General features: G+C 44.6%; 1 protein-coding gene across 2 annotated transcripts in view; it reads right to left on the bottom strand.

The window, feature by feature from the left end:
- Positions 1 to 21,645, bottom strand: part of PRKCB (protein kinase C beta) — a 386,071-nt gene that overhangs the window by 62,907 nt on the left and 301,519 nt on the right. For both annotated transcript variants that reach the window (XM_054454155.2, XM_054454154.2), the window contains exon 10: positions 5,383 to 5,556. In XM_054454155.2, the coding sequence (XP_054310130.1) occupies positions 5,383 to 5,556 (174 nt within the window). The remainder of the gene's footprint in view (positions 1 to 5,382; positions 5,557 to 21,645) is intronic.

Below are 21,645 nucleotides of genomic sequence, written 5' to 3'. Positions count from 1 at the left end.
ATCCTTGCAATATCCCCGTAGGATAAGCGGAGTGACTTCCATAGTATTAAAAAAAAAAAAAAAAAAACACCCAAAGGGCTATTAGAAAACCTGAGCTCAAGCCCTGGAACTGCCACTTACCAACTGTGGAACTTGGGCCATTTCATCTTTCTGGGGGTCAGTTTCCATTGAGTAGAAATGTGGACCATAATACTTATAGTGTTTTTGTGAAGATTAGATGTGATCATAAAAGTGAAAATATTTTATATTTTATTTTATTTTATTTTTTGAGACAAGGTATCAGTCTGTAGCTCAGGCTGGAGTGCAGTGATGCAATCATGGCTCACTGCAGCCTTGACCTCCCAGGCTCAGTTGATCCTCCCACCTCAGTCTCCTGGGTAGGTGGGACTACAGGTGCGTGCACCACTCCCAGCTAATTTTTTGTAGAGGTGGGATCTTGCCATGTTGCCCAGGATGGTCTTGACCTCCTGGATTCAAGCAATCCACTTGCCTACACCTCCCAAAGTGCTGGGGTTTCAGGTGTGAGCCACTGTGCCGGGCTGTAAAGTGAAAATATTCTATAAGCCAAAACCAGGAATGTGAAGTTAAGGCACAGGTAGGTTAGCAAAGGCTTCCAGGTTTGGGGTTCTAGAGTCTTGCCGAGCAAATCTTAGCTCCACTACTTAGCAGCTGTGTGACGGTGCACGAGTTACTTAACTTCTCTGAATGTCAGCATTCTTGTCTGTAAATTAAAGTTAGTAATAGTACCTTTCCAATAGAGGTATCAGGAGGATAAAATGAGATAATACAGCTAGAGTGCTGAGTAGAGTGCCCAACATATTACTGTGAGCTGCTGCTTTTTGTTCTTGTTTGTGTCATCATCGTCAAGGCCATTTTGGTGGCAACTCAACATGATGTACTAACAAAAGCTTGGGCTCTGAGCTCAATGAGCCAATGACCCAGTGCTGTGTCGAGGAAGAACTACCATGCAGCCCTGATTCTCAATCCTTTCACCTGCAAAATGGGACAGTAGATAATCCCTTTCACTGCAAGATTTTTGTGAGGCTGGAATGAAGCAACATTGTTGAAGATCCATGCATGGTAGAGGCTCAGATGGAACATCAAGTTTTATGCAGAGATAGGGAAGCTAAGAGGTGGAGGTAGTGTGGCTTCCCTGAACAGGTGAGAGGTGACCATGGCTAGAGTACAGCACAGGCTCCTGGTGGAGCCTGGAGACAGGCCCGCAGGGGGGATTCTAACCCAGGGGTGTCAGGTGGAGTGGTCTTTAGGTGATCCACACTCAAGAGACTTCAGGCTGGGTGTGGTGGTTCATACTTGTAATCCCAGCACTTTGGGAGGCCGAGGTAGGAGGATTGCTTGAGCCTAGAAGATTGAGACCAGCCTAGGTAACATAGCAAGACCCTGTTTCTACAAAATATTTTTAAATATTAACTGGGCGTGGTGATGCATGCTTGTAGTCCTAGCTACTAGGGAGGCCAAGGCAGGAGGATCTATTGAGCCCAGGAGCCCAAGGCTGCAGTGAGCTATGATTGTTTCACTGCACTCAAGCCTGGGCCACAGAGCAAGACCCTGTCTCTAAAAGTACATATACTTATACATATACATACACATACACATACATACACATACACATATACATACACATACACATACACACACACACACACACACACATACATATACATATACATAAACATATACATATACATAATGTTTTTTTAAAAAGATCTCAGAGCATAGCAGTTAAATGCAAAACTCCTTAAAGCCAGACTGCCTGGGTTCAAATCCTGGCCCTGAAATGTACTAGCTGTGTGGCCTCAGTCCCCTGGTCTACACAATGGGAATGATGACAGAACCTATCTAAGTTGTCATGAGACTTAAAATTGTTTGCCTTGTGCCTCACATATAGTAGGCATTATTATAAGTCTTTGAAAATAAATTTAATTTATGCAACATTAAAATATATGTGCTTAGCCCAAAAAGAAGTGAGAAAAAATAATTTAAATTGGAGCATTTCACTCAATGAGCATATGCGCAGAGTGCAGGTGAGATGGAAGGGGATCTGCTCTTTCTTCAGCCAACTGCACTTGGCATCCCAGGGTCTCTTGCTTGCAGTGAGTGCGTCTCCCCAAGCACTTCTTTCTTTCAATCGATACAATCCCTAGAGATAGGTTAATGACTTATCAGACCCTCAACAACTGAGAAAGCAATCTGTTCCATCCTTGGACTTGTCGGTTGGGGAGATTCTGCACTGGTCTCCACATGGGGAGGCCTTCATTCCCATGTGTATTAGTCCATTCTCATTAGTCCATTAGACATACCTGAGACTGGGTAATTTATAAAGGAAAGGGGTTTAATTGACTCAGAGTTCAGCATGGCTAGAGAGGCCTCAGGAAACTTACAATCACGGCAGAAGGGGAAGCAAACGTGTCCTTCTTCACATGGCACCAGCAAGGAGAAGTGCAGAGCGAAATGGGGTAAAAGTCCCTCATAAAACCATCAGATCTCGTGAGAATTCACTCACTATCATGACTAGAGAGGAGGTAACCGCCCCCACAATTCAATTACTTGCATTGGTCTCCAACATGGGAGGCCTTCATTCCCATGTGTATTAGTCCATTCTCATTAGTCCATTAAACATACCTGAGACCGGGTAATTTATAAAGGAAAGGGGTTTAATTGACTTGGAGTTCAGCATGGCTAGAGAGGCCTCAGGAAACTTACAATCATGGCAGAAAGGGAAGCAAACGTGTCTTTCTTCACATGGCAGCAGCAAGGAGAAGTGCAGAGCGAAGTGGGGTAAAAGTCCAACCTAAAACCATCAGATCTTGGAGAATTCACTCACTATCATAACTAGCATGGAGGTAACCGCCCCCATGATTCAACTACCTCCCACTTGGTCCCTCCCACGACATATGGAGATTATGGGAACTACAATTCAAGATGAGATTTGGGTGGGGACACAGCCAAATCATGTCACCTTGCAAGACCCAAACCCACTGGGCTCTTGTGTTCTAGGCTCTCCTGGTTCTCAGTATCTCTTCCCTGGCACATGACAATCCCTGGAGGGGACCCAGACTTCTGCAAAATTTCCATGTACACCCAGCCCCTACTCTCTAATTCCAGAAAGCATATTGAAATACAGGTGAGTGGGATGGTCAATATTAAAATAATAATCTCAAATCTACTCTATTTAATCACTTTTAAAACAATAAACCACAAACAAAGACACTACAATGAACATTAGTCACCCATGATTCATTTCTCCCACTCTCAACATATCCAACTAAAATGGAAAACTGCTGCTACTCAGCCTCTTTGCTGGGCACAAGGTCCCTTTCTTAGTTGATTTACTGGACGGAGACTGTCCTTTGCCTGATGATGTCAATGAATCCATTTCCGGATAACCAATGGAAAAGGGAGAAGGTAGGGGAGTAGGGGAGCCTAGAGGTTTAAATCCCAGCCTTGTCTCTATCACCACTTGAACACCTTTAGGCCTTAAATCCCCATGGTAAGACTAGAGATTTGGACTAGTAAAGTTAGGTGTACCCCTTTCCTGGTCTTTGCCAAGTCTCCATTGCATGATGTAAATTATCATTCACTTGATATTTTTCTTTCTATTGTCTCTTCTTCCACTCAAAACAGTTTATTTTAAAAGCCAACTTTGGCCGGGCATGGTGACTCATGCCTGTAATCCCAGCACCTTGGGAGGCTGAAGCAGGTGAAACACTTGAGTCCAGGAGTTCAAGACCAGCCTGGGCAACATGGTGAAACCCGGTCTCTACTAAAAGTACAAAAATTAGCTGGGCGTGGTGGTGTGTGCCTGTAGTCCTAGCTACTAGGGAGGTTGAGGTGGGAAGATCACTTGAGCATGGGAGATCGAGGCTGCAGTCAGCTATGATCTTGCCGCTGCACTCTAGCTGGGGAGACAGAGCCAGACCCATCTAGAAAAAAAAGCCAACTTTAGCCACCCTTGGAGCACAATAGTGAACCAATTTATTATCCTGAGAACTATTAAATAAAGAGAAAGAATCAAGCATTTATCCTGCTTTTCTCACAGGAACTATACCACTAGGGAACTAAGTAATAGGTGAAGGGAGGCCCTTCTTTATAAAGGCCTTCTCACTAGTAAATGAAAAATAAATGATAGAATTAGGATATCACCATTTTACAACCCCTAATGAATTAACAGATCTAGGCACCAACCGTCAGTCACTGCCAACTTCACTATGAGAGACACCCAGCCATTATACGACTTCAGATGAAAGGACAGGTCACCATCTATGGTCTTGCCAAAGAGATCCTAGCTGAGTCTGACCAAGACTCCAGAACCAGCTGCCAATTGCACGAAATACAGAAGACAGAGGAAATGTGTTGAGGTGCCCCAAGACTGTACAGTCAGTGAAACCCAGACTGTGAAAATGCTACAGGTCACACAGCCCAGGATATCTTCAGCAGATAATAGAACAGATAAAAGAAAAGAATTAAAGAGAGAGGAAAATCACTAAAGATATCAAATTAGATGCAAAGTACTATAATGTCCCATCTCATATATGGGTTGGGCTCTAAAATCAGTCACTCTACTCAGTAAGTTGAGAACTGGATAGAGTCAAAATTAATCTTGAAAAGTCCCCAAAACATCTTAAGTCACCAGGTCATTGGCCCTGAGAAGCCTAAAAGGCATCAATTAACTTTGTACCCCTTCACATTTGGGCTCTGGCCTCTCCGTCCTTGGGTATGGAAACCAAGGTCTAATTTGAACAGGGAAAAGGTAAGAGGTTACTTAAAGCAGGGACTCTTGCTCTTGCAGATAGGGTTGAAATCACAGTCAAGAGCAGAAAATGGACAAATGGACAAGTGCTACCTTCTCACCTTGGCAGCCATGGCTCTGAACTCACTAGCTCCTTCCCAGGACACTGTGTACCTTCCCTGAGAGTCCTCGAGGACTGTGTTCTCAGGCAACATCCTCCCTCCAACGAGGCCCGTGCAAAGGCCTCAGGCAACCTGCAGAGATGTACTTGTGCATTTATCTAAAGGGCTGGAGGGCTGAATGGAACCATCTAGAGCCACAAGCTGCGAACCTTTTCACCCAGCTCCTGTCCCCAAGTCACCCCTTGCTGTCCGAGAAAGGCCCTGCTCTGTTGATTATAAAACCAGTTGTCTGAGTTCCTTTATCTAAGTTGAGACAACATCTGTCTCAGGGGACAGCGTTTCTCAGTAGTAACCTCGGAACTCTCAGCTGACTTCCCTGGGCCTTACATCTTTCTGTGTCTAGAAAGGGAAGAGTGCAGGTATCTCTGTGGTGGGTGCTGCTAAGATAGCTTTGGCCAAAGCCTGGTGAAGCCCTGGAGGTGGAATACCCAGGGCCATGGGACAAGTTACCATGGTCTGGAAGCAGGAGTGGAGCTGGGTCAGGAAGGGTGGCTTCCCGGGCAGGGCCAGCACCCGCTTCTCCACCATAGTGCACTCCACATCATCATCTTGGATCACAACGTCCTTCTTCAGGATCTTCACAGCATAGAGCTCATCTGTGCCTTTTCGTTCTGAAAGCATGACCTGGGAAAGAGAGCAAGCATATCAGGGCAGTTGGAAGGAGTCTGGGGGCCAGTTATGAGCAGCTGGTGTTCATTTGTAGCCACACTTAGCTTTGTATAGGTGCCTTCAGTTGACTCTGAAACAACAGGTAATGTTTTCTATTGACTTCACACTTTTATATTTTCAGACACAGGGTCTTGCTCTGCCAGCCAGCCTAGATTACAGTAGCATGATCATGACTCACCGCAGCCTAGAGGGTAGTAGCATGATCATAGCTCACTGCAGACTCGAACTCCTGGGTTCAGTTATCCTCCTGCCTCAGCCTCCCAAGTAGCTAGGACTACAGGTAAGTGCCACCATGTCCGGCTAATTTGTTTATTTATTTTTTGTAGAGACAAGGTCTCACTATGTTGCCCAGGCTGGTATCCTGGCCTCAAGCAATCCACCTGCCCCGGCTTCCCAAAGCGCTAAGATTACAGGGGTGATTCTGCATCCAGCCCTGACCTCGCACTTTGAATAGCTGAACTCAATCAAGAGAGGATGGTTCCAGGGGAGATGATTGTATATCGATCCCTCTGAGGTAACAGGCAATGTATCAATGCCAAGCTAGAAGGTAAGTCCCATGAGGGCATCTTTGCTGTTTTGGTTTACTGGTGTAACCCAAGAGCCTGCAATAGCTCCTGGCTCATAGTACATGTTCAATAAATGTTTGTTGAATGAGGGAATGAGTGAATGACTGACAAAACTAAAATTAGGGCACTTGTTCTTTTATTAATTCAAGTATTTAATGTTCACTAAGAACCTGCTAAGCACTGGGGATACAGCAATAAAGAAACAAGCACGTTCTCTGACCCTTAACTCCAGAGAGGAAGAAAGATTTTGCAAATTAATTACAGAGATGATTAATTTAATATTTTAACAGTCTCTCCTGTTGTCCTGGGGCTTCCTTCTATGAGCTGTGCTGTGGTCATATTCAGGGCCAGTTAACCGGTGTGGCTCACAGACACATCGGTATTTTCTGCGTGTCACCCCCTCTCCCACTCTCCCAACCGGGGGAATATTCTTTGAACATTCTTTGGTTGTGATTATGCCAGAGAGAACAATGACCAGCAGATTGTCTCAAGAAGCCTTGTAGGAAGCACAAGGCAGAACCACATTACGAAGAGTCCTAACCTGGTTTGGGGACTTCTAGGAAGGCTTCCTGGAGGAAGAAACAATCAGATTGAAGTATTCACTGCATGCACTGTGTCAGATATTTTGCAGGCAACAATATTAACCACCACTACATTTTTGAGCACTTTTCTATGGACCAAATAATTCCAGGTTTTCACTTATTGTTACTCATTTGTATTGCATAACATCCTAGGAAGTAGATGCCATTGTGAATCCCATATTGCAGGAAATTAAGGCTCAGGAGGGTAAGGGAACCAGTCAGGGCCAGAGTTCAGGTGATTGAGGAAATTAGATGCTATACCCAACTCAGATGGAGGACCAGAGGATGCAATAGAGACCTCAGGCTAGAAGGGGTGACACACAGAATAAGCTTAGCAGCAGGAAGGCAGCTCTGCACACCCCACTCAGCTCTCATCCCAGCTGCAAAAGGTCTGGCTAAACTCAGGCACAGAAGCTTCCAGATCATGCATCCATGCACTGAAGCTTCCGGGCTGAGCTTGCCAGCTCACAGCATTCCCATCTCCTGTCCTCACCATCTTCTCTCTCATCACAGCCAGAGTGGCAAAAGCCAGGCAGATGCAGGGATTTGGGACACCTTAGGAAGAGGGTCCCTGTCACACACTTCCACAGCAAGAGAACGCTTATTAACCTCTTTCTTCCCCAGCACCATAATAAAAAAGAAGAGCTGCCAGTCTGAGTGGCTCCTGCAGACCCTCTGCTTACGTGCACGGCAAGACAGGGCTCCAAGTGCTAGGATGGGCACCTTCAGTTTATTTCCTGCCTCCCTCTGTTCTCTCCCTGGTACCCAAGGGCTGTATTTTCCTTCCTCAATGCTTACTAACACAGAAACAATGACTCAAGGGAGTCACTTTCCTAAGATGTAGAGTCAGGTAGAGACAGGGACTTCCTGCTCTTGGATTCCAGAGAGAGCTGGGGCCGGGACAAGTGCAGGGAGGGGGCAGGGAGGTGACTTAGCTGGAAGACAAGCCAGCAGAGGGATCGGAGATGGAAAGAAGAAGAGTTTTCAGCTGAGAAACTCGGGAGCCCAGTAAGAAGGGCTTGGTGCTGAGCTGTCCTTGAGAGTGGACACCCTCTGATATGGTTTGGCTGTGTCCCCACCCAAATCTCATCTTGAATTGTAGCTCCCGTAATTCCCACGTGTTGTGGGAGGGACCTGGTGGGAGATAATTGAATCATGGGAGCAGTTTCCTGCCTACTGTTCTAGTGGTAGTGAATAAGTCTCACAAGATCGGATGATTTTATAAGGGGTTTCCCCTTTCGCTTAGCTCTCATTCTCTCTTGACTGTTACCATGTAAGACGTGACTTTAGCCTTCCACCGTGATTGTGAGGCCTCCCCAGGTCCATTAAACCTCTTTTTCATAAATTACGCAGTCTCGGGTATGTCTTTATCAGCAGCATGAAAACGGACTGATACACTCTTCCTGACCCATCACCACCGGTCAAGGCACCATCCAACAATCCTGAACATCTGCAACTACCTCCCATTCCCCCAACCAAAACGAGAGAAGGAGGGGCCCTAGACACCTTCAGTGCAGATGCAGTCATGATAGGACATCTTAGCCTTCCGCATGGAAGAGAGACAGGGAAGGATGGCTGGGAATTTCCCCCTTCACCAGGGACAGGGGTGGACATCCTACATCTGTGTCAATTACCCCCATTTTGTAGATAAACACACTGAGGCTCAGGGAGATTAACTTGCTTTAGCTAATGATTGTTCTGAAAATGCAGCTCTGACCGTGCCACTTGAATGCTGAAAGCCCTTCAGTGGCTCTTGAAAGCCAAACAATTCCATGACCACATCCTGTTCTTTCTTTTCCTTTGAACATTCGACTCCCACTGTCTATGACACCCTTCCATGCTCTTGCACTGCTTTGAAAATCTGAGATTCCGCTGGGCTGTTATCTCCTCCTCTAATCTGGAGGTTCCATTCAGACCAAATTGGCCACTACCTCCTCTGGGCACCACGGCTGCTTTGTAACTACGTCAGTTACTGTAGCTCAGGCTTTTCCGCACTTCAATCATTCATATCCCTTTTTTCACATTCCTTCCTGCCACCTAAACTGTTATTTGCTTAGCATTTTAAAAATGTAGTCACATTTCAACTTAACTAAATTTGAAAAGGAAACTTTATATCACCACTATTAATGGCAAGCCAGTATCACAAGTCATAAATGGAAGATAAGCATAAAAATAAATAAAAGCAAAGCAGTGCCAGTAAATTCTAGCTATATACTGCTGGATGCCGAAGGTTCTGAGTCAGGCTCTGCATCTCTCCTTGTTAAAGGAAAAAATTATATTAGAAAGTTGTTAGAGAGCATATTGTCATCAAATGAGATTCTCTTGTTCAAGTAATTAGAAAGAGTAAAAGAAGACACAGAAATAACCTTATCATAATGTGATTTAATTTTATTTAATAGCACAACTACATGGCAACTAAAACAATCTCAAGTAGCAGTTGAAATCTTCTTGTAAATCAGCAATGCTACGTGCTCCGCATCTTAGGAAATACTATTGCATTTGTACAGATAGTTTTAAAAATCAATTAACAGGGATGTGTGAAGATTCCCAGTGTCTTGCCCTGTCCTCAACAACATGCCCTATACTGATTAATGGAAAACAGAACTGACATGCATAAGGCATAGCAAAAATTTAGACATAGAAGCGAACTGAATTCTAGAGCACGAGTCAGGACACTTTCTCTATAAAGGGCCAAACAGGAAATATTATAGGCTTTGCAGGACGGTCTGCATCAAGAGAATGAGTGTGGCCGTAGTCTAATAAAACTTTATTTACAAAAATAAGCAATAGCCTGGGCTCCAATAGTTTGCTGACCCTTGTTTTGGAACAAGTGTTTCAAGAAGGATCAGGGAAAATAAGAGTAACCACATGATAAAAAATGACTGTAGTTTAATTTGGAAATGAAAACCCTAGCATGCCTTTCACTTCTTCCAACTCTGTGTTATTCGAAGAACCTTCTGATTGGGCAGTGAACACAGCTGGTCACAGCTGATTGGATCAGAGGTAAGTTCCTCAACCTGAGCCAAGCCAATCGGATTCCCCGTCCTAAGAATTTGAATTAGGGTACTCTGAGGAGTCAGTCCTGGGTCCCTCAACAGAGAATACACAGATCTTCCTAGAGTGGTCCTTTTCTGTTTTGTTTTCTGTTTTTCGTTTTTGAGACAGATTCTCACTCTATTGCCCAGGCTGGAGTGCAGTGGCATGATCTTGGTTCACCTCCTCCCGAGTTCAAGCAATTCTCTTGCTTCAACCTCCCAAGTAGCTGGGATTACAGGCGTCCATCACCACACCTGGTTAATTTTCTTATTTTTAGCAGAAATGGGGTTTCACCATGTTGCCCCAGCTGTTCTCAAACTCCAGACCTTCAGTGATCCGCCCATCTAGGCCTCCCAAAGTGCTGGGATTACAGGCGTAAGCCACCACACTCAGCCTAGCGTGGTCCTTTTCTACCACGGTGCAGGCAAAGAGGAATGAAATAGATGTTTGAGGCAGGGGGAAAAAAAAACAAAGAAGGTAAGAGAACAAGCAGAGGCCTTAATTTCAGTTTCCAATCTCTCATGAGGCTTAGCCATTTTCTGTTAGAAACCTTTATATCCCTCCAATAAAGTTATTTTTATTTATATTACTTTGAATGAATTATGTATCTTAGAGATCCCTAAAACAAAATTATTACATAGGTAGCTCAAATTCTTAATAATAATTAAAATACATGAAGTCAAGTAGCATCATGTCAGTACGCGACCTAAAACAAGGCAAATTCCAGTCTTTATAAAGGACAGTGCCTCTTGCCTATGTCAGAATCACTTGAGGGTCTTTGCTTACAATATAGATTCCAAGCATTCTCTCTCCTTCAGGAGCTCTGGACTGTGACCTGGGAGTCTGCATTTTAATAAACATATTCTTCCTATCTTGATTATAATCACCAGATATTATCAAAATTGATTCATTTAATAAGGTGGCTAGGAGATGTCAATAGGTAAAGCTGACAGAATCCTTCCATCCTGATTTTCCTAACACTTTCTCAGCAGTCATTAATAGGATGAGAGAAAACTTTCCTTTTCTTCTTAATATTCTAATCAAGCTTTCATTTTCAATATAAATCTCTCTGTCCTCTCTTAGAGTTACATTTTGAGAGCTGTCCCCATAGCACGAAGGAAGTGATACTTTATAGAGGTTTTAAAACATGTCTACAAATATTTGATACTCCTCCAATCAAAGCCAGAGTCTCTGAACCTGGGCAGGCACTGCGGCTGCCTTAATGAACAGAATGTGGTGAAGAGACCCTGCAAGACTTCTGAGGCTGTAGCTTCTGTCAGTTTCTTTCCTTTCGACCCCAAGATCACCATGCTAGACCAGGGAACAAGACCCCATGAAGAAACCCTGGTACTACATGATAAGCTTGATGACCAGGCAGCCCCAGGTGCTCCAGCTAGTGCCCGAAAAACCTCAAGCCACAACCAACCAGTGATCATTCCCAATCTGCTGACCCACAGAAACCATGACAGATAATATAGGATGGCTGTTGTTTTAAGCTTCTTTGTTTTTGAATGATGGCTACATAGCAATAGATAACTAGAACAGATTTATCAAGTCCCTCTTTCTCTATAAAGGGCCAAGCAGGAAATATTATAGGCTTTGCAGGGCGGTCTGGATCAAGTGAATGAGTGTGGCTGTGGTCTAATAAAACTTTATTTACAAAAATAAGCAGTAGCCTGGGTTCCAATAGTCTGCTGACCCTCGTTTTAGAATAAGTGTTTCAAGAAGGATCAGGGAAAAGAAGAGTAACCACATGATCAAAAATGGCTTCAGTTTAATTTGCAGCCCAGCTTGGTCAGCTGTGGTCCCCGCCACCTTGGGTTTGGTTATGCATGCTCTTTTCAATCAATAATAACAATACTGTTTAAAGCTTCAATTGAGAGAGGCAACAGAGATGGAATTCATTGTGCCTTCCAAATGCATCAACTTTCCTAGTTTTATCCAGCACCTAGAAGGCTAGACAATTCATTCAGTTAACATTAATTTAGGGTCTAGGATGTGTCAGACACTGAGATAGGCACCGGGAATGCAGAACAACAAGATTCCTGCCCTCATGAAGCTTATACTCCTGTACAAATAAGTACCTAACATCAATCATAATGAGACCCCTGAAACAGAAGTACACATTGCTCTTGGAGGGTTTAAATGGAAGACTTAACCTTGCTGAGTGGGTCAGCAAAAGATGCTCTTTGGGAAGTGATGGTTAAGCTGACACCTGAAGTATCAATAGGACTAGCAAGGCGGGGATACAGGAGGCATATTTCAGCCAAAGGGAAAAGAACGGTGCTTCCTTAGCATTAAACGATCTGATCTACAAACCTTGGCCTATGATTCCTATAAGCATATGAGCACTTGAGCTTCAGAAATCAAATTGCAGATGCTGACTCCCATCTCTCTGAGATGTAGCAGACAATTGTCTCTAATAGAATCAGAGAGATCCAGCCACCAAGTAGGGTGGCTGAACAAAGAATTTGTGATAATCAAAGGCCAAGTGTTTGTGCCAAGGAAGAAAAGGGCAACATTGGGACAGTTTGGACTTTATAACAATAACCATGTCCATGCCCACTGATTACTTTCAATATGCATTATCTTATTTAATTCCCACAGTAAATATGTAGGGTGGAAACTGCTGCTATCCCTATTTTACAGATGAAGAAGGGAGGGCTTAGCAAAACTAGGTGACTCGTCCGTATTCCACTAGGAAGTGACACCTAGTCACCTGTCCCCTAAATCCATGCCCTTAAACACACCCCATCATCAAGCCCTAAGTGCCAAGTGTTCAGTGGTGAGCAAATTAGTGCTGGAATATTTTAAATTCAGTTTTAGATCCTGGTCCTAGTCCTCTTTTCCTATCCACCTTGCACATAGCCACAGACAGAACAGTCATTTCCTTTTTCTATTTCTTATACAATCACTAACATTTGCTTGGCGAGATGAGCTTGGTGTGCATTCATGCTGCAGTCACGATTCCAGTTCTCCCATCAGGTCTACAAGCTCTGTTGGGAATTTTGTTCTAGGCATGATGCTAAGCACTGGTGAACAGGACAAACATGGCCCTGCTTCCATCAAGTGGCTTGGGCAGATCTTTCTGCCTCCACATATGCTGTGAAGTTTTTTGTTTTTTTGTTTGTTTGTTTGTTTGTTTTTTGAGACAGAGTCTCCCCTGTTGCCCAGGCTGGAGTGCAGTGGTGTGATCTCGGCTCATTGCAAGCTCCGCCTCCTGAGTTCACGCCATTCTCCTGCCTCAGCCTCCCGAGTAGCTGGGACTACAGGCGCCCGCCACGATGCCCGGCTAATTTTTTGTATTTTTAGTAGAGACGGGGTTTCACCATGTTAGCCAGGATGGTCTCGACCTCCTGACCTCGTGATCCACCCACCTCAGCCTCCCAAAGTGCTGGGATTACAGGCGTGAGCCACCACGCCCGGCCATATGCTGTGAAGTTTTGCCATAGGAGAGGAAAAGAGCAGAAAAGTAGCCATTGCCCTGGCTGGTGATGCCCACGTTCTAAAATGTTCCTTTAAATGGAAATGATCTCTTATTAATTGTCTCAAGCAGTTTCTGGAGCTTCCAGAAACTTTAATACCAACATAGAGGGCGTGGGCCGTTTGTTCAGCTGTCCCTCTCTCTCCAGGGTGAGGATTCCAAACAGACTGAAAGGATGTGTTGAAGTGATGTTCTTATCAAATTCCAAGCCACATCTGTTCCCCAAGAATCTTCTGGGAGAGATGTGATAAATAGCAGAACTCTGATGACAGCAAATAAAACAGAGGAAAGTAGTCCAGGGATTCCTGACTGGAAAGTTTGTGGTGATGAACTTTACTGGCGAATCCCAATGGCAAAGCGTGCCTGGAATCTCGGCCCCCGACTGTGGCCCAGCGTTGCATAATGGTTAGGGCATGGACTTTTAGAGTTAGAAAACCTGGTACGTGTCCAAGTTTTGCCACATACAAGCTGTACGACCTTGAGAAATTCACTGTTTTCTGAACCTCAATCTTCTCATCTTATAAAATGGAGATGCCAACAATACTTTGCTTTTGGTGCTGCTGAGAGAGTTTTATGGGATAAAGTATCTAAGTGCACACCTTAACTTAGCACTGTGCATGGCAAATTATAAATACTTAAAACCTGGTGGTTCTACTAGTTTCCTAGGGTGACCAAAAGGAAGAGTCAAAACCTGAGTGACTTCACACAAAAGGAATTTATTATTTCAGAGTTCTGGAGGCTGGAAATCCCAAATCAAGGTGTTGGCAGGGTTGGTTCCTTCTGAAGATTCTGAGGGAGGATCTGTTCCATCCACACCTCCCTCCTAGGTCCTGCTGGCTGCCAGCTACCCTTGGCACTCCCTGGCTTGTAAGCGCATCACTCCAGTCTCTGCCTCTGTCTTCCCCTGGTATTCTTCCCTGTGTGTTCTGTCAGTATCCAAATGTCCCTCTTCTTATGAGGACACCAGCCATTGGATTCGGGCCCACCCTAATCCAGAGTGACCACATCTTAACTTGCTTATACCTGCAAAGACCCTATGTCCAAATGAGGCCACCTTCATTAGAAATTGAACATACGTTGTTTACGAGGACACAATTCTACCCATTACAGTGGTGATCGTCAACATCATCTTTTCACTAAACAACAAAGGGGGCTGATGGTGAGCTTTGTACAAAGCACCAACCTCCGGTTTTCAACTGGCCCGGGAGCTTTGTCCTGAGGGAGCTGTGCAAATGGCCACACTAGTGTGCAAGGGCAGAGACAGCCAGGGACCCAAGATCTTGCTCCCCAACTGCTCAACTTCAACATACACTTGCCACAAGTCCAAAGCCAAATCCAGTCACCCTCGGTTCCTCTCTCCTGTATCTCTCATCCAGTACAATCACAAGATTTGTCAGCTCTACATTCAAAATATATACTAAGTTCAACCTCTTTACTGATCTGAGCCACCTTGATCCTTAGGCGGGTTTCCTGCAATTGTCTCCTACCCTGTTTTCTGCTTCCCCTCTTCTCGCTCTCATAAACATTCTATTCTCTTTTTCTCTCTTTTTTGGTAGACATTAGGTCTCACTCTGTTGCCCCAGCTCATCTGGAACTCCTGGCCTCAGGAGATCCTCCTACCTTGGCCTCCCAAAGTGCTGGATTACAGGCATGAACCACCGCACCTGGTCCATTCTATTCTCTACACACCTGAACGATGCTTCAGAAACTTAAGTCTGTTCATGTCACTCCACCTTCCTAAGGCTTTCCTCTGTCCTCCTACTGTACTTGGGACTCAGTCTCACCTCTCAGAATCCCTGCCTTTTGCTCTTCCTGCCTGCATGACTCTTCCCCTAGGGACACTCAACAGTTTGCTCCCTCATCTTGTTCAGGTCACTCCAATGTGACCCTGTCACCAACACCCTCCCTACCACCTTCTCTAAACTCGTAGCCCCCATTGTCACTTTCCATCCCCTTCCCCTCGTTTGTTTTTCTTGACAGCACTTACCACACGGGCATTATATTAATATCTGTCTATTTATTTTTATCCCTCACAAGAGTGGAAGCTCCTTGAGGGCAGGCATTTTGTTTGAGCTGCCCACTGTCATGTCCCCAACATCTAGCACACAGTTGGCACTCAATACACATCTGTTGAATCAATGAATGAAAGGATTTCATGAGTAGGAAAAGTTGCTTTAAAAATCTCCCAGATCAAGGTCACTAAAGATCTTCAGTTCCTTGGGTGTCAGCATTGTTTAATTTACATAAGACTCCGTCCAACTCATATTTCACAAAGAATTTGAGGGATCATTCAAGATTACGTGAAACAAACAAGTGAATCTTCTGTAAATTATACCTCAACACAGGTGGTTAAAAATGAATGCAGTGGCCGGGCCTGGTGGCTCATGCCCGTAATCCTGGCACTTTGGGAGGCCGAGGCGGGTGGATCACTTGAGGTCAGGATTTTGAGACCAGCCTGGCCAACATGGTGAAACCCTGTCTCGACTAAAAATACAAAAGAATTAGCTGGGCATGATAGCACACGCCTGTAATCCCAGTTACTTGGGAGGCTGAGGCAGGAGAATCACTTGAACCCAGGAGGTGGAGGTTGCAGTGAGCCGAGAGATCATCATGCCAGTGCACTCCAGCCTGGGTGACACAGCGAGACTCAGTCTCAAAAAGAAAAAAAGAATGTAGTAAATACACGTGTATGTGTACATGTATGCATATATACTTTATAGATATATACTCTCTCTTTCCCTCCTTTGCCATCTCCCTCTCTCCTTCGTTCTCTTTTCTTCCTTTTATCTCCCTCTTTTCTTCTCAGTCTCTCTCTTTCTCTCTCTCTCTCCTACTTTCTCTTTCTGCTTCCTGGAAACCAAAGCAATCAGAAATACATGCAACATAACAAAATTCATATTTTCTATAATGAAAATCGTTTTTTGAGGAGAAAAATAAGCTTTCTCTAGAACTTAGGTCTAAAAGAAATGTTTTGCATGGATGTTTGAACACACTGTGCTGTGGATGGTGTTCTTAATAACATTCCTGCAGCAGAATCAGAAAAGGAGGAGGAGGAAAGGGAGAAGAGACCAAAACATCTAGCACTGTCAGAGTCTGCAAGCTTGACTAACAGTGATTGGGAAAAGATTCTAACTTGATGAATTCAGATGGTGCATGTAAAATAGAGAAAGAGACCTTTAGGGCTCTTAGGTCCCCACACTCTAAATTGGGAGAAGAGCATCATTCAAGATTACATGAAACAAGTGAATCTTCTGTAAATTATACCTCAACACAATAAGGTGTGGTGAGCTGAGATCAACTTGGGGAGGGATAGACAAGCAAGTTACAGCTCATTTGTATATACCGTAGGCCTCCAGGGGACCACACGACCCCTAGCTCCCTCTCCCATGCCCCTCCCTCCCTAGCTCCCTCTCCCATCCCTACTAGGGAGCAGGCTTGTGGATGACACTGGGTACAGGATCAGGGTACTCGTCTGTTGCAAGGACTATACCCTCCCTCTATCTTAAGATCCTATCTCAGCCGGGTACAGTGGCTCATGCCTGTAGTCCCAGCACCTTGGAGGCCACGGCAGGTGGATCATCTGAGGTTGGGAGTTCAAGAACAGCCTGGCCAACATGGTGAAGTCCTGTCTCTACTAAAAGTACAAAAATTAGCCAGGTGTGGTGGTGCACATCTGTAATCCCAGCTACTCAGGAGGCTGAGGCAGGAGACTCGCTTGAACCAAGGAGGTGGAGGTTGCAGTGAGCCGAGATCGCGCCACTGCACTCCAGACTGGATGACAGAGTGAGACTCCATCTCAAAATAAATAAATGAAATAATAAAATAAGAGAAAGAGACCTTTAGGGCTCACAGGGTCCTCAAACACTAAATTGGCAGAAGAGCATCAGTAAGGTGTGGTAAACTGAGGTCAACTTGGGGAGGGATAGACAAGAAAGTTACAGCTCATGTGTATATACTGTAGGCCTCCGGGGGACCACGCTACCCCTAGCTCTGTCTCTCATGCCCAGCACTAGGGAGCAGGTTTGTGGACGAGGCTGGGTACAGGGTCAGGGTGCTGATCTGTTGCAAGGAGTGTACCCTCCCTCTATCTTAAGACCCCATCTCTTTGAGGATCCCCTTGCTCTCTGGGGCTATCTCCTGCATGGAGTCTTCCCAGTCCCTCTGAAGACCTGCAGAGGGTAGGTCAGATGAGCTCAACTCCAAGTTTTAAGTCAAATATGATCTCTTTCCTTCCCCCAGCCCTTCCGTGGACGAGCTTTGCCTGCTGCACTGAGCTGCTGTTTCTCCCTACTGCATATTAGAATTCCCTGTGGAGGTTTTAGAAGCCGATGCTTGGGCCACAGTCTAGACCAACTAAATTGGAATCTTCTAAATATTGGGAGGCTGCCTGTGCCAGGCCTGGCCCTCACTGGGGGAGGACAGAGAGGAAAGCTGGCTAGAGGCCATCAGGGTGATCAGGGGCTGGAAAACTGAGCAAACGCCAACCACCTGCTCTTCCCAGGGCACTCATCCACTCAGGAGCAGGATTTCAAGAGAAACCTGGGTGCAGCTTGGTGCACCCAAGCTAATCAAATGGAGGTTAGCTTCTGCATCCACATCTTTACCACGTGGCAGGTATCCTGACCATCTCTGTCATGTAAGAAAGAGATTATGGCATCGACAGAGTCTGATGATCTGGAAGCTTATATCTAATTAGAATTATAGTCATAGAAGGTTCAAGTTCAGACTTTGGAATCATGAGCTCAAATCCTGGCTCTATCACATGGTTTGCTGTGTGTTCTTGGCTGAGTTACTCAACCTCTCTGAGTCTCAGTTCCCCAATCCATAAAAGGGGAATAATGACAGTTTCTCCCTCAGAAGGTTGTTGTGAGATCAAGTGACATAATGCAGGTTAAGCTCAGGGCCCAACACACAGCAAGCCATAATTATTAACTTGAAGGCACGATTATGGAGGATAAGAAGGATGTTCTAACTCCTTCTGTGGGTGTGTATAGGGAATTCTTTCCCACATTCTCCATATGCAAGAAAGAGAAAGGCAGAAAGTGAATTGGAGCAATCCACCAATATCGCTATGAAATCTATGTCCTGGGAGATCCTTACACAAAGCCCAGAGTGAAAGGCAAGGTCATACTGTCTGTGCTTAGAGGTGGTACTCGGCACGTGACCTCCAGGATCCTCCCTGGGTAATCCACACGCTCTGTGGCAGACAGGATTTCCCTATAAAACCAGCAAACCGTCTGTCAACTTCTAAAATCTCAAGGGAAAAGGAACTATGTACCCTGGTTTCCAGGCTCTTCCAAACCCATCTTTTCTAGCATGTGGATTTGCCAAAGCCCTCCTTCCGCCTGGGCCAGGGATTAAGCACTGAAGGGCTTAAGCTACCTCACCTTTGATAACCAGAGGCCTGGAATGGAGGGGAAAGCCATTCCAAACAGGAGGTCTTGGCCGGGCACAATGGCTCACGCCTGTAATCCCAGCACTTTGGGAAGCTGAGGCAAGTAGATCACTTGAGGCTAGGAGTTCGAGACCAGCCTTGTCAACACGGTGAAACCCCGTCTCTACTAAAAAATACAAAAATTAGCCAGGCATGGTGGCTCATGCTTGCAATCCCAGCTACTTGGGAGGCTGAGGGAGGAGAATCACTTGAACCCAGGAGGTGGAGGTTGCAGTGACCCGAGATCACACCTCTGCACTCCAGCCTGGGCAACAGAGGGAGACTCTGTCTCAAAAAACAAAAAATAAACAAACAAAAACAGGAGGTCTCACAGCAGGTTGGATATCAGGGTAAAATGTAGACAAGAGTCCATTAACAAGAGTTAGTAGGGCCATGATGATGATTCTATGACATAAGGCATGTTAACAGCTTAACATACAGCAAAGAATGAAACCGCCTTTGCAAAAATTATAACAGTAAATGATGACAGTGGAAGAGATCCGATCTAACCAATCCTCATCTTGCTTTTGACTTCCAAACTGCCCTTAGTCATTTCTGGACTTGGGCCAAGCTAAATTTGGGAAACATTTAGTGTATAGTTTACATGGTAACAGCCCTTCCCCCAAACTAAACTGCCTTTGTAAAACTAATAAAAGACTGCCAAGTTAGGAGGATGAAAGGAGCCTGAATTCGTCTAAGGTGTAGACATAAAGGATTACTAGCCATTATTCCAGAAGTCACAAGACTTGCAACTTTCCCAATTACTCCCACAGATAACATCACTGTTGTAGAACTGCAGATTGGCCTTTTGAGATGTCTTTCAGTCTTTTGCCTTTCTGACTATTGGACAGCCCCGAAGTGAACCCATAAACCAGTCCTGCGACCCCACCCAGAAGTGGATACAGAGCATAAGGACCATTTTCCACACCCCTATGACTGCATCTCCAACCAATCAGCAGCACCCATTCCCTAGCCACCTCCTCTCCCTGCCAAATTATCTTGGAAAAATTCTAGCCTCCAAATATTCATGGAGGCTGATTTGAGTCTATGTGTGTAAAGCTCTTTCCCTATTATAATTCCCCTGTTGAGAAATCGGCTCTATCTGGGGAGCGGGCAAGAAGATCCCACTGGGTGGTTACAAGAACTCAGTACACTGCATTCACCATGGTTGTTGGCGAATTATTCACTTTTGAGGCTCTCCCAAACTTCCAACTTTGACCAGAAATGAAGATGTCCTATCATATTTTAGTTTATCTTGAAGTCCCTAATTCTGATTTTCCAAAGTGTATTCTTAAGCGTCAGACTTCGGATGAAATGTTCCAAACACATATGTCCACACAAACATATGTTTAAATGTTACATTTGACAGTGGCCACATCAGTCTGATGCAAAGTCATGTGGTTTGAAGGAATCAAATGCACTTGCCTCTAGCAGTAAAGAGGGAGCCAGCAGTCTAAAAATGATTTCAGACTTCTAACAGTCTGTTTAGGAGAAGGCAACTGGGTAGACTCTGCCAAGTGAAGACGTACCTCAGGAAAAACTGGAAAGTGATATAATGGGGAGAAGATGCTTGGGAATTAATAGTGTGGATGTAGGTAGGACTGCAGCACTTTTTGAATACAGTCTTCACGTTGGCCAGATGAAAAGAAGAGCAGTGATATCCGGCATATAGATCAACTCAGATGATACAACTTGGCTATTTCTTGATTTATTACGTAAGGTTTTCTGTATTTAAAAATCTCTTTATAGATGATAAAAGCATGGATCTGTGTGATAGATAAGCTAATTTTTCATTTCAGAGGTCAGATTGACAGGTTGCATGAAGATTTAAACCTTTTAAAATGAGGCCACGTCACACCTGTAATTTAATCAAGTAGCATTTTTGCCCACTAGCTGAGAAAGTCATGAAAGTGTGAAATGAAGTTTAGAATGAAGGTGCATTTAGCCCAGTCATCTCTGGTTTCTGTGGATTTGCTATTGTTAAGCAAATGTCACTACACCCCTAGAAGGGATGACTCACAGTGACTGCTGGAAAGGGGAGGAGTGGAACAAGGAGATTGAAACCTGAAATACCTGGCCCCGGTATTTAAATGAGGATGTGTGGTTGGGTCTAATAAGAAATGTCTAATTGGGTTGTAATAAGAAATGCCAGAGAACTACTATTTCCACACTCTGGGCTGTGTCGTCTAATTGTTGATACCAGTAGAATTGATTTTTACCAATAGAATTGATATTGATCAATTCCAGTAACTGAACGGTTCTTTTGAGCTAAAATAAATGTTCATGAACTTGGAGCACCTTATCCTAAGCAAAATAAGCCAGACACCAAAAGACAAATACTGGGGCCAGGCACGGTGGCTCACGCCTGTAATCCCAGCACTTGGGGAGGCCGAGGCAGGTGGATCACCTCAGGTCAGGGGTTTCAGACCAGCCTGGTGAACATGGTGAAACCCTGTCTCTACTAAAAATATAAAATTTAACCGGGCACAGTGGTGCATGCCTGTAATTTCAGCTACTCAGGAGGCTGAGGCAGAAGAATTGCTTGAGCCTGGGAGGCGAGGTTGCAGTGAGCCGAGATTGCGCCATTGCACTCTAGCCTGGGAGACAGAGCAAGACTGTGTCTCAAAAAAAAAAAAAAAAAAAACAGACAAATACTGTATGATCTCACATATGTGGAATCTAAAATAGTCAAACTTAAAGAAACAGAGAGCAGAATGGTGGTTGCTAGGGGCTGGGAGTAGAGAAAATGGGGAGATGTTGATTAAAGGGTACAAACTTTCTGTTACAAGATAAATAAGTACTAGCAATTTAATAGGTATGGCATGGTAATTCAGTTAATAATACTGTGTTATATACTTGAAATATGCTAAGGGAGGAGATCCTAAGTGTTCTCACCACTCACACTCACAAAAGAACAGAAATGCCAAAAAAAATACATAAATA

Source organism: Pongo pygmaeus, chromosome 18 (assembly GCF_028885625.2).
Source record: "Pongo pygmaeus isolate AG05252 chromosome 18, NHGRI_mPonPyg2-v2.0_pri, whole genome shotgun sequence".
NCBI classification, from domain to species: domain Eukaryota; kingdom Metazoa; phylum Chordata; class Mammalia; order Primates; family Hominidae; genus Pongo; species Pongo pygmaeus.
The sequence above is the reverse complement of the archived record's forward strand: the minus strand, read 5'-3'. Positions and strand labels throughout refer to the sequence as shown.